This window comes from Petaurus breviceps, unplaced genomic scaffold (genome assembly GCF_028583685.1).
Source record: "Petaurus breviceps papuanus isolate PSGF00001 unplaced genomic scaffold, PetGlider_PUasm1.0 190, whole genome shotgun sequence".
Classification (NCBI taxonomy): domain Eukaryota; kingdom Metazoa; phylum Chordata; class Mammalia; order Diprotodontia; family Petauridae; genus Petaurus; species Petaurus breviceps.
Window position 1 is genome coordinate 5923947 of NW_027185810.1, and position 13163 is coordinate 5937109.

At 37.9% G+C, this 13163-nt stretch overlaps 1 protein-coding gene across 4 annotated transcripts in view; it reads left to right on the forward strand.

Moving 5' to 3' along the window:
• Positions 1–12483, forward strand: part of CAP2 (cyclase associated actin cytoskeleton regulatory protein 2) — a 157729-nt gene extending 145246 nt beyond the window's left edge. For all 4 annotated transcript variants that reach the window (XM_069092464.1, XM_069092463.1, XM_069092466.1 and 1 more), the window contains 6 exons: positions 200–389; positions 1806–1981; positions 3112–3235; positions 3327–3409; positions 8742–8882; positions 10923–12483. In XM_069092464.1, the coding sequence (XP_068948565.1) occupies positions 200–389; positions 1806–1981; positions 3112–3235; positions 3327–3409; positions 8742–8882; positions 10923–11006 (798 nt within the window). In that variant the 3' untranslated portion in view covers positions 11007–12483. The remainder of the gene's footprint in view (positions 1–199; positions 390–1805; positions 1982–3111; positions 3236–3326; positions 3410–8741; positions 8883–10922) is intronic.
• The last annotated feature ends 680 nt before the right edge of the window (positions 12484–13163 follow it).

Here is a 13163-nt window from a genome sequence, read left to right on the forward strand (position 1 = left end):
CACACACACACACACACACACACACACACACACACACTTTCTGCATGGGTTTATATTACTGAGAATCCCTTAATGAGCTTCACTCTTTCAAGTGCCAGTAGTTCTTGAGTCTTTTCTTGGCAAAAGTCTAGCTGCCGAAGATTTAAATCGTAAAGCAAAAAGTGTTTTTAAATCCACTTCTTTTTCTCTCTTTCCACAGGGTCCAGTAGCATCCCCTTCATCAGCACTGTCTGTCCTCTCCAGTGGGCAGGGGGTGCCCCCACCTCCTCCTCCTCCACCACCTCCAGGACCACCTCCAATCTTTGATAATGAAAGCAGAAAAGAAGAGTCCTCACCATCACGCTCAGCTCTATTTGCTCAGCTTAACCAGGGGGAGGCAATTACTAAAGGTTAGAGAACAACAACAATAAGCTCATCAGTCCTATCTAGTAACACCAGGTGTACAAGTCTTCCTAGAGTTCATCGCTGCTTAGTCTGATCCCTGGTTGGCATAAATGAATCATTCTATTCTCATGCCATACACACATGCAAATACTATTGGAAGAAAAAAAAAACACTCCCCTCCTATGGGTAAAGTAATTCAGTAGAGTTAGGATCAGACTTCAGGGGCTCCAAATTCAAAATTTGCCAGTTATTAGCATATTACATAAACCTCTGATGCTTTTGACTTTTGCCTCTGCAATCCAGACAGCAACTAAATATTGCCAGGGGGATTAATAAATGTAGTATGATTGTTATCATGGAGCGTACACAATAATTGAAAAATTATAACAAGAATCCCATCTCACTGTGTTCCAGCATGGTTAATGAAGGAAATGAATTCCAGGTGTGAGGAACAAATTGTGCCAAGATAAAGATGGGGGAGATTCTGTGTGAGGAACAGCAAAAAGGCTGGTCTTGCTGGATTAAAAAGTACATTAAAGGGATTAATATATGCTATTTAATTTTCAGTAACAAATTGCTAAAGGCTGAAAAGTACATGATAATATATTTTTGTTTTGCACAGATAATAGTGTGTATAGGGAAAAGGGTAAACTAGTCAACAGATAAATGTTCTGGTCCTGGCCCTTCTTGAAAAACCCTTCACCTCTCCAGACCTCAGATTACTCATCTGTGAAATGAAGTTGGATTTATTGGTCTAGTAGAGTTTTAATGGCATACTCTAAATTAGTAAGACAGGAAATGTTTTACCTTCATATAAATAAAAGTATTAGCCATGTCACTATTTTTCATTTCATTCAGTGATGTGTACCTAGAAAACCTGAAATTCTACCCATCAGTTTTAGATGCTCTAGGCAAAGGTGTTTCAATTGATAGTGTTACTGATGAGGCTATTACCTAGACCTCTAGATGCTGTGGGTAGCTAGGTGGTACAGTGGATAGAGCACTGGGCTTGGAATCAGGAAAACTCATCTAGCTGAGTTCAAATCTGGTCTCATACACTTACTAACTCTGTGACCCTGGGAAGTCACTCAACTCTGTTTGCCTCAGTTCCTCATCTGTAAAATGAACAGGAGATGGAAATAGCAAACAACTCCAATAACCTTGCCAAGAAAACCTGAAATGGGGTCATGAAGCGTCAGACATAAATGAAACAACTCAATAATAACTAAATGCTGCCCAAACCTAGGCCCGTGGAGTTTGCATAAGAATAGGTGACCCTAATAAGATATATTTAGAGCAACATCATAAAATTATGTCACTTCTGCTCAAATCGTGGCTTCTTACAGTTCTTCAAAGTAGAAGAAAATAGTTCCATTTTACACAAGGTATTAGGATACCTGTTGATGAGTTTGTTTTTCTAGGACTCCGACATGTGTCTGATGATCAGAAGACACATAAGAATCCCAAGCTGAGGGCTCAAGGAGGACAAACTCATTCTCCTACTAAAAAGCACAATCCAAGTTCCATATCTCCCCAGTTCCCTTTGCAGCAGAACCATCCTCCTGTGTTAGAGCTGGAAGGAAAGAAATGGAGAGTGGTAAGTACAGCTGTATTAATAGTTATCCAGTCCACACAGATTGAGACCAAGAAGACAAGGTACCAAACCATTTTCAGTGACTGTATTCAAGACATTTTGTTCTACCTTAACAAGTTTATTACCTGTTATGTTGCCACAGAATTAATGTGACCACATCCCTCTATAGCATCCACAACTTGCAAGGATTTCTCCATAAAGAAATTGCAGAATCTATACTATAATATCAATGATATGAAAATGAACAATTTTGAAGACTTTTACAAACTGATAATGAAATTAACAGAATCTGAAGAATAATTTATACATTAACAGAACATTGTAAAAAAATCAAATAACTTTAAAGCTGTAAGAACCCTGATAAATGCAATGATCATCCATGATTCCAGAGAACCAATGGTAAAACATTCTATTCACCTCCTAAGAGAGCTAGGTGATGGTTTCAAGGTGCAGATAAGACATATTTTTGCAAGGAAAATGAGGAAATTTGCTTTGTTTTGCTTTACTACACATATTTAGTGCATAAAATTTTTTTTCCCCAATGGTGTGGAGATTGAGAGGGAAAGAAAACAGATTCTGTTGGTTAAAAAAACATTGATAACAGAAATAAAAGTAGCAGAAGTACAACATTCTGAATATAGATGAGAGTTGATGGCTCTGTTAAGGCCATGGAATTCCGTAGAGATTTTCCCTAAACCAAATTTCCAAATGATTTAACCTTTAGAAGGTTAACATTCACACTTCCACCCAATCGGGCAGTTTTCACAAGATTTATTGCTCACCTATTAGCTTCTTTGCCCAGTCTAGCTCATCAGCAAGAGGGTAAAAAGAAAACAGCCAGCCCATGGTCTATGTATGTGTATGCTTATCAGACTCAAGCTAGCATGGGGAATACTCTCAATTCTTCTGAATGGAAGTGAAGAACATAATTCTCCAGAAGGCAACCAGATAACCAACCAATGATGGCAACATTCCCCATCCACAGGGCGAAAATGTAAAAGTCCCAATGGAAGAGGTTCTGAAAGAGAGAAGATACAAAAGAAATGCAAAAGTCTGGGTGCATTTCAACAATCAATGGGACTTACCCATCTATATATTAATACATATAATGTTTGTGTCTGTTTTTCCCTTAGGAATATCAAGAGAACAGCAGTGACCTTGTGATTTCAGACACTGAGCTGAAACAAGTGGCTTACATTTTCAAATGTAACAAATCAACACTACAAATTAAAGGAAAAATAAATTCCATCACCATTGGTAGGGTAGACCTATGATTTTATAGAGTTTCTGTGATAATTCATTTCATACAAAAGCAACCCCATATATTTTGTGGAGTTTTTTTTCCCAGACAATTGCAAGAAGTTTGGCCTTGTGTTTGATGATGTTGTGGGCATTGTGGAAGTGATCAATTCCAAGGATATTCAAATCCAGGTAAGCTTCAGCACAAAACAGAAAAGCACACATTCCCTCCTTGCATGATGCCGTGATGCTAGGAAGAGGCACAGTGAATGGCAGCAGGAAAGTGCCTGGTATTTAGAGTCAGGACACCTGTTATTTCATAACTGCAGAGATGGCACAAATAGAAACCTAGGCAAACCATAGGGATGGAGGGAAGGAAGGAATAAAGGAAGAAATAAAGGGAGGGAGAGAAGGAAGTAAAGGAAAAATAGGTTTTAACTGGAACATCCAGTTCCCAAATGAGTGCATTTCCACTGTAGCCAAATGAATAAGTTCCATTTATTTCCTGCCTGAAAAATGGAGAAGACAGTGAAAGGCCTTCACTGCCAGAAACCTTATTGCTTATAGCTATTGACTGTTAATCTGCCCCAACTTCAGCCATTATCAGTCTGTACATTTCTATTGCCTCACATCTTTGTAGCTGCCTATAGCCAAAAGTCAATCTGTGGCCCCACTCCAGTTAGACTCTCTACCATTGGCAACTCAGGAATCTCCAGACACTACATTTTTTCTCTTTCTCCTTGCAGTCCTCTTGAGTTCTTCCACCTTCTTCCCCTTCCCAGAATTTTCATCTCTTCTCATGATGAAATGTTCCCTATTCCTAGGCACCGGACTGTTGAGAAAAGGAGGCCTGGTCAGGAGGCCTTGGGTCTGTATAAGACAAATAAACACAGCATACAGGAGGGCTGCTAGCACAGGTTCACTCTTGATCTGGTCAGACACGAAAGATACTAAGAAGGGGTTGATAATCTTACATTAGTCTAGTCTAGTTTTCTCAGAAGAGGATTGCTGATAATGTAATAAGCTCCTACAGCATTCCCTAATCACCCTTCTTGCAGGGGCCAGTGAGAAGGGGAGGGGAGCAACTACCCCTACATCTCAGTGGGGTCAAAACAAGAACAACTTGTGCATCCCTAAATCCCATCAAGCCTCAGTGGAGGTTGGTTGACCAAACACAGATTCCCCCCAAGCCTTGATAGGGGCCGATCAAGGCACACACAGGACTTGTGCATTCAACCCTAAGGTTCCCCATTCACTGACCACTGACCACCTGTTTTATAGGGCAACAGACAAAGAGGGCATATTGCCAGCAGTAGCCTCACAAGTTTACATCACCCCATCCCTGTATCTCACTGCGCAGTCACAGTGGATATTTATATTATTTATCATTATATAATGCTGCACAAGCGTAGTGGAGATATTTTGAACCCTCACTGTAGGAACTCATATCTAATACCTGGGAACAAGAGATTGTTATGGCTATGGATCCTGGGAAACTGAACTTTAAGAAATAATAACAAAAATCCACTTTGCACATACTAAAATCCACCTTAATTACACTAAAATTCACCTTACTTACAATTTGCTACACAGAATCCAAAAAAATATGGACTTATCATCTGACCCTGAATTACTTCCTCATCTCCCAGTTTTAAAAAAGTGCAATCTCTGTAAATCATACTGGGTACATAAGGTTACCTGTGTGCACAAAGCATAAAATGTTCTTTAGTATGCATATTATGATGTATGATATGTAGTATGATTTATTTTAATATGCATTATCAGTTATACTAGGTGTAGAGTTGTATGCAGACGCATAGTACATCACATCCAAATTAAAGTTGCATGAACTAGACCCAATACAAAGGTCATAAATAAATATATGGCATATAGCATTACACGTTAAAGTTTCATTCATACCAAATACACATTAGATACATTCCATCAGTGGGTGTTGTCTTGCTATATGTGCAACTTACTCACCCTTTACCCTAGGAACAGCATATGGATAATCCTGGCACTTTTACAGTAATATAATTAATTTTTTTTAATTAGGTGGTACAGTGAGTAAAGTGCCAGCCCTGGAGTCAGGAGGACCTGGGTTTAGATCCGGCCTCAGACACTAAACACACACACACACACACACACACACACACACACAAAACCTAGCCGCGTAAACTTGGGCAAGTTACTTAACCCCAATTGCCCTCCAAAAGGCAAAAAAAAAAAACTTTCCCTTCTGCACTCCCAATTGCCCTATATTCCCAATTCTGGGATCATAGATGGCCTAAATCAGGGGTGGGGAACTACAGCCTCAAGGCCACATGTGGGTCCTCAAGTGCATCCCTTTGACTGAATCCATACTTCACAGAACAAGTCCTCTTAATGAAAGGATTTGTTCTGTAAAACTTGGACTTAGTCAGAAGGCCTCACCCAAGCATCTAGAAGGTCACATGTATCAGTGAGGTCACAGGTTCCCCACCCATAGCATAGAATGACCTTAATGAGTTCAGTCCTTTATAGTTGTGTCCAATTCTTCATGACCCCATTTGGGGTTTTCTTTGGAAAGATACTCGAATGGTTTGCCATTTCCTTTTCCAATTCATTTTATAGATGAGGAAACTGAGGTAAACAGGGTAAAGTGACTTGCCCAAGGTCACACAACTAGTAAGTGTCTGCAGCTGGATTTAAACTCAGATCTTCCTGATTCCAGGCCCAGCACTCTATCCTTGGTGCCATCTGACTGCACCTGACCCTAATGAGTCATACTTAATTTCCTTGAGGCCTCAACAAGTGGAGTTTCAGGAACGGGTTAGACTCCAATGTCAGCCCCATCTCCCATATGGATAGAGGTTCCTTTCTGGCTAAGGCAGGTTGGTCAAGCCTCCCTAACGCTCAGTTTCCTCTTAAGCTAAATTTTGAGTCACATTCTTCCCATATGACCCATTGTCTGGCACCAGCTGTCTTCTGCATCTGTTGGATGGGCCCTTCTTAAGTTCCCTTCCTTATCTCTCCATTGCTCTTGTGTTTCTGATTACCAGAATTGAACTCCTTGATGTAAACAGTTTCTCTGTAGGGCCTCCACCATTCTCTGGCACTATTTTTTAGACTGGAAGATTACCCAGTCTTTTAGCTGCTTGGTAAGTGATGGCCCTCCACTCTTCCAGAATCTGGTCACCAAGGTTTCTTAACAGGACTCTCTACCCTGAATGTAGCTCATAAGAGAGGACTTTAACTTTAAACTAAAGTTGGCCTCTCCCAAACTTCTTCTGGTTTACATGGTATTCAAGTGATCTCTCAGCCAAGTGACATATTAGTAGTTAGTTTATACATTTTCTCCATCCCATGAGCCCACAAAATAGAATAACAGGCAGCTGTGGCTCACATCCAGACATCAGTAGGTAGTAGGGGGGAAATCTGTGGTATCATTACTGGAAGTGCAGCAGTCAAATACCTGATCAGACCACTGATTGACAGCTTTGACCTACTCTCTCTCCAACCTGGGCTGGTTCATTCCTCCTTAGGCAGTCGAGTGGCCCACTATCTTTGTGCCAGATTTAGTGTGGTCACCCAGTTGTCTTTTACTCCTACTGCAGTTCAGAGCTCCCGAACTCTGGGAGATCCACCATCCTCAGCCTCCCCCATAGCAAAGATGGCAGGGATGCTCTCCATACCCAGCTTCATATGATTATTTTAGAAAACCTTGGAAACAATTACAGAAAAATTATACCCTATATTGAGAGGAATAAATAAATCTATTTTAGGCTCCCTCACAGTCTCTACAAAAAAGGAACAAAAATCAATGAAACAGTAAGAGAATATCAGCTTTCTGTGTTGTCTCCCTAGGAGGTAGACAGGATTGTGCTGATATGAGTTTGATCCATCAGTAGTGATGAATTCTTTCTCTAAATGTCTGCATGGAAAAACTATTCCTATTATATAGATGTCACTTGGAGAATGGGGTGGGTGAGGAAGCTTTAAAATACATCTCTGTTTGCTAAAATACCTATGCTTATTTAATCACCTCAAAGATTGAATCAAAAAGGCAATAGATGCTTTGTAAACACAAACTAATAATACCAAAGAGATATAATCATAAATGTGGATGCACCTCAGAATATAAAAAAGGGATAAAAGAAAAATGATTTCTTCTCTGTAACTAAAATTGTTTTTATCCAGCCTGCCCAGATTCATAAGGGAGAACCCATCTGAGGGTGTCAGAATTATAAGCTTGGTACATTAAGCTACCATTATATCATAAAATTAAATTTAGAGTGGTGATTAAACAGAAAGTTGCTCCCATAAGTTATTTGTTTGATGCTCACTCTTATTTCTTCATCCATGGTCCTGGCATTTGCAAAATTCTGCCCAGTGTTATGCATATTGATGTTCTTTGCTGCTGTTAAACTAAAGAAATTAAGACAAAAATTACTGAAATGTTGGTGCTGTCCAATTCTGGATTTCTTTTTTTATTTGTCATGGAAAGCCCTGTCATTTCTGTGACCCTAAACTACCTCTCCTTTTTCTTTTTCTTTTTTTGTACTTGGACTGAGTTTCCCCAAGAGAATTCTTGACATCTGTAGTGCCATCTACATGAGTTTAGCAATTGGCAACTCAGCATTGTTTTTAGGATGAAAGAGGAGAAGTTCCTTATCACTTTAATTACCATTTCAAGAAGGAAAATTATGGAACTGTAATATGGTAGGATAGAAAACATTTGACTCTACTATAGAACAACTCAGAGATTTCTAAAACCTGGTTGTTTGAAAGAAACTTAAAACTAAGCAGAATTTTTGGGTGGCACTTGAATATTTGCAAACAATACGCAGCATCTATTCTCCTGTTGTGTACATTGGAGCCTGTTCTGTGAATGGCCTACCACTGCCCTTCTTCCCTAACCAGCTTTCTGAAAATAAAGCCCAATACTAAGAGAGAGTTTTATTATCTTCAAAGTACCTAAATGTATACTATTTCATTTAATTGTCACATTAACCTCATAAGACAGACGAAGTGTCTTCATCTAACATAAGACTTTTCTAAGAAAGATCATCCTTCTCCTTTATTTTTAGTAGGCTCATAAAATTATTAGTCAGCTATCATGTTCAAGGATCATTTATTTACTATTAATACTATGTAAAATGACAATATTTAATATCTGTGTTCATTCAAACTTGACAAAGATATATGGGGAAAACTTTTAAATCTATGAAAACATATTCATTATGCATCCATTTGTTCATCAACATTGTAGTCCTACTAAGAGATAAGTGTTAAGCTCCCTCTGGACACAGTGGCTGCCATAATAGGAGGACCTCCATCTCCTTTTTTCAGGAAGGGGATCTTAAGTTTTGAAAATTCTTTCTTATGATCCCTTTGAACCCACCACTGAACTATATACTTTTGCCCTTGTCCAAATATTCATGAGGTTTGCTTAAGGCTTATTAAATTTTATGTTGGAATGTGTTAATATTTGTCACATGCATTTCTATAGCACTACAGTTTTATTCATTTGTTTCAACTGCAGGTTATGGGGAAAGTGCCAACAATTTCAATTAATAAGACAGAAGGCTGCCATATATACCTCAGTGAAGAAGCTTTAGACTGTGAGGTTGTGAGTGCCAAGTCATCTGAAATGAACATACTTATTCCACAGAATGGCGATTATGTAAGTGTATAGACTGCTGAGATCTTTCTTTAGTCACTACAGTTAACATGCATACTTTTACTTAAACATATTTTCACCTCTGAGCTCACATTCCAGTACTTCCATGAACCAATGATCTCTCTGATGTAGGTGCTGCCTTCAGTTGCGCTGTTCACAGTTCATCCATACTTTCTTCTCTTGTGTGACTTTTCTGTGTCTTCCCATTAATTCTCCTTGTGGGGTCTACCCAACGTGATAGAGGCCCTCTTCTAGATGTTTTTAAACATTATGTAAGCATCAGTGAGACACTCAAGCTATCCAGCTGTGACCCTTCATTTTTGCTACATGGCCAATCCATCTCCATCTCTGACCACATAGCTTCAATTTGATGTCATTTATTTTATTTACTTCATACAAGTCACAGTTGGTAATAGGCTACAGTAAGCCCAAAATATGTATCTAAATTGCTTAAATGATAATAAAAATGGTACTTTATGGTTTGCAAAATATTTTACAAATATTATCCTTAAACCTTAAAGAATTATATAAATATGAAGTTATTATATGGGAAAAAGATAAATAAGTTGGAGTTCTTAGCATGACATCCTCTGGAAGAAAATCTTCCAGTTAATCATGATCTACTAATCAATTTTTCAGTGGATAAGGAGCCAGTACACAGGCTGATATACTTGATCTAGTCTCTACTGTTAAGTTTTGTTTTTTTCCTAGAAACAACAGTTCGCCACAACTAACCTCCCTTAAGCATGAGGGAATTCCCAGTGAGGACAAAAGCATGGCCAGCACTGCTCCTGCAGGTGGCAGAAAGTCTCACACTCCCCTTAGAAACCATCGCTTCCTCTCTGTGTCCTTCCCACACATACTTGGGCTGCAGCTTTCAAAAACAAAAGCAAAATGTGCTTTGACCTAAGTGGAAAAATTCACATTGACTTGAGTGTCAAACCAGTTTACATTCTATACATTCTTCTGTTGGTTAAGACTTCTCATAATATTTCATATCTTATTTTCTATCCCCCTTCCACCTCAGCCCCATATACTTTGAACTGGGTACATCTCTCATTTATAGTAGGAACAATAGTTTCAAAGAGCAATGACTCCTTTCAAAGGAAAATTGAGCTCACCTAGAGGATATTGGTAATTCACACAGTAACAGAGAAATGTGACTTGATAGCAAAAAATGAACCTCATTTACTGTTCTGACTTCAACAAGATGAAACAAAAGTTTGCTGAGGATCTTTGATTAAGAGCCAGACAGAACCTTAGAAGCCATCTGGTCCAACCACTCTTCTAGAATATTAAAGATGTGGCTTCTTTGAGTTCCCCCTTTGGAGACTCTGTTGGCTGTACTGAAGGTAATGCTGCCATTCAACAAATACTTTCAATAAAAATATATACATATATGCATACTCAAAAGAAGGGGCCTGATTAGAAATCTGACTTGCCTTCAGCTAAATATAGCTTTGTGATTTAGCAAAATATCCATTTTAGAAAAAAACATGTGGTCCAGGTCTCTTGCAACATTTTTAGTGACTCCCAAATGATAATTGAGGGAGGCCAGAGGCCAGACATATAGATGCTCATTTCCTTAACTGGGACCCCTAGATGAAGTACCCAAGAAGTATCCAAGAAAAAGAACAGTAAAACTTCTTTGCTCCTACTTTTTCTTTCTTTTCTGGTTTTTTTTTTATGTATTGATGTCCGTTTATCCCAGATTGAGACAGAAGGAGAAAAGGGAGTGTCAACAGGGAAGTGGGAAACTGATTTGCGTGTTAGCTTCAAAACATTTTCTTCCCAAGCCAAAGGGTAGGTGAAGAACATTTGTACAATAGATAACTAATGACCTGACTCGGAAAAAAACAAGTTTTCTCTCTGTGTGACATTGAAATGACTTCTGGAAAGTGGTACAGAGCACCTCTCTGTGACTCAGGTTTGCCTTAGATATAAACTCTTTACCCATCATGTACATTAATCTCATGCCAGCTATTTGTATACATAAGACAACCTTCATTTATTTAACCAGCATTCTTGTTATCCCTCTACCAGAAAGAATTTCCTGTTCCTGAACAGTTCAAGACAGCATGGGATGGCTCCAAGTTGGTCACTGAACCTGCAGAAATTATGGGATAATCTCCTTTGGACACAGAACCCCATGACCTTAATACCCACAGGTCACCTGAATAAAGGATAGCAGCATCAAAGGACTAGAAGTAGCAGCAACCGAGACGGCTGTAGTTTGGGCCTTCAAGCAACCACTGTGTACTCTAGGAACAGGGATATTTCCAGCACGCTTTATTAGGCATTCTGAAATCTTTGAAATCGCCTCACAATCTGCATTCATTTATAGTTTTGATCCTAAAGATGCCATGTGAACATAAAAGACTTAAAGAAAAAATACACTCCCCTCACAGCATTGGCTATGGCATAATGATTAAGTCAGAATATTGCATGATACAGTTGTACAATCATATTCTGTTGCATTCCATTCTTATGTTAATACTAGTTGAAAAATATTAATAAGATACTGATTTTTACCTTTTAGCCAAATTATGTATAATGCAGTGAAAATGTGCCCAGGAAAGTGTGATTTTTTTTTGTAACTATGCATTAAATTTTGTCATCTAGAGTATGCATTTCAGCAAAAACATATCTGCCAGTAGAAATGTATCTGCCACTATTTTATCACACTTTTTATTAAATATGTAGGGAAAGTCCACCTTTGGATGCCAATTTATAGTTTCTGGGACCTCCCTCTTAGTTACTGAAGATTGAAAGTAAAATTCTGGGTTTCTTCTTCTACAAAATACACTCATTTATTTAAAATTCTGCCCCATCACCAGAAGAGTTTTCATTTTTGTGCCTTCTGTCTTATTATTTGGTGGGGGGAGGTAGTTTATTTTACACATAATACCTCACACTCTTGTTCTACAGATCAAGAAAAAAAGTTCTTTTTTAATTTGGTACCTATTAAGCATCAGATGCCTTGTAAATGACTTACCACTTTAAGGTCATTTCATACCTATGTAGACTTTTGACTCAATTTGTTTTGCATATTGTACTACTTTTCTGCTTATAAAATTTACAAACCAGCCTTTGAAATGCACATAACAAGCCATAGATTTCTCCTTTATTAATAACTTATCAAAGCCTAAGGAATTGATTCTGGTTTGGGCTCCCAGTTCAGTTTTGTAGCACTTGTAGACCATGCTTTTTTCAGCACTGAGATAGACCTGGTATGCATTTGTGTATTTTCAATTCATAACACAGAAAAATCTGCCTACTTTTTGGATCACATGTAATAATACTTTGTGATGATGAAATCTTAATGACATGCTTGCAGAAGTAGTAATGAGAATGCATATATATGTATATATATGAATTCATATATGTATATATATTCACATATATTGCAGCCTTCAGGGTATATTGTTTCCATTTTTAAAATATCTCAAATATCTCTACAGTACTATAACAACCAGTGCTCATGTAACAAGGTTTTGCTAATAAGGTTTTGTCTATATGTATAATGTTGTGGCTTTATAGTAAAGATCATTTTTCAAGGGTATTCTGAAATAAAATGAGACTCTAATTGTTTAATTACAAAGAATTATTCTGAATGTTGAAACTTTTTTCCCCTCCATAGTTTCCTTTTTTTCCAAAATCCCTTTCTGATGTAGTTGGATTTGATAAAAACAACTGTGAGTCAGTCTGGTTGAATGAGAGTATATTTGTAGAGCATCCTATCCAGCACTCCTGGAGAATAGCTGGCTTGTTTCTTTGAAACAGATATGTTAGGCCATCTGCATTTGAGATGCAAGACACTTTAGTTAGAGTGTCAACCACAATTTAGTTCTATAATCCCTTTTTATAATTCATTGTTTCTTTGCCACAAAGCCAATTTGATATATATTAGCAAATGTTGATCTTCAAAAGATATATTTGTATAATATATATTCTTAGTGGTTTACAGAAAAAATTATGTACATACATTGCTTCATTTTAGCATTACAAAGACTCCGTAACAGAAGCAATGCAATCACGGTTACCCCTTCCACATCATGACTTTCTCCATCATGGTTTAGATATATTGAGGATCAGCATAAGAAATTAATGGGGAATTTTGGGGAGTTTTTCAGACACAACAAATGACATGCAAAGGTCAGCAGACAACAGAAAAAAAAAGTTTAGAAACTCGGAAAAGCATAAAATGTATATGTATATATATGTGTGGATGGATAGGTAGATAGATAGATAGATAGATAGATAGATAGATAGATAGATAGATAG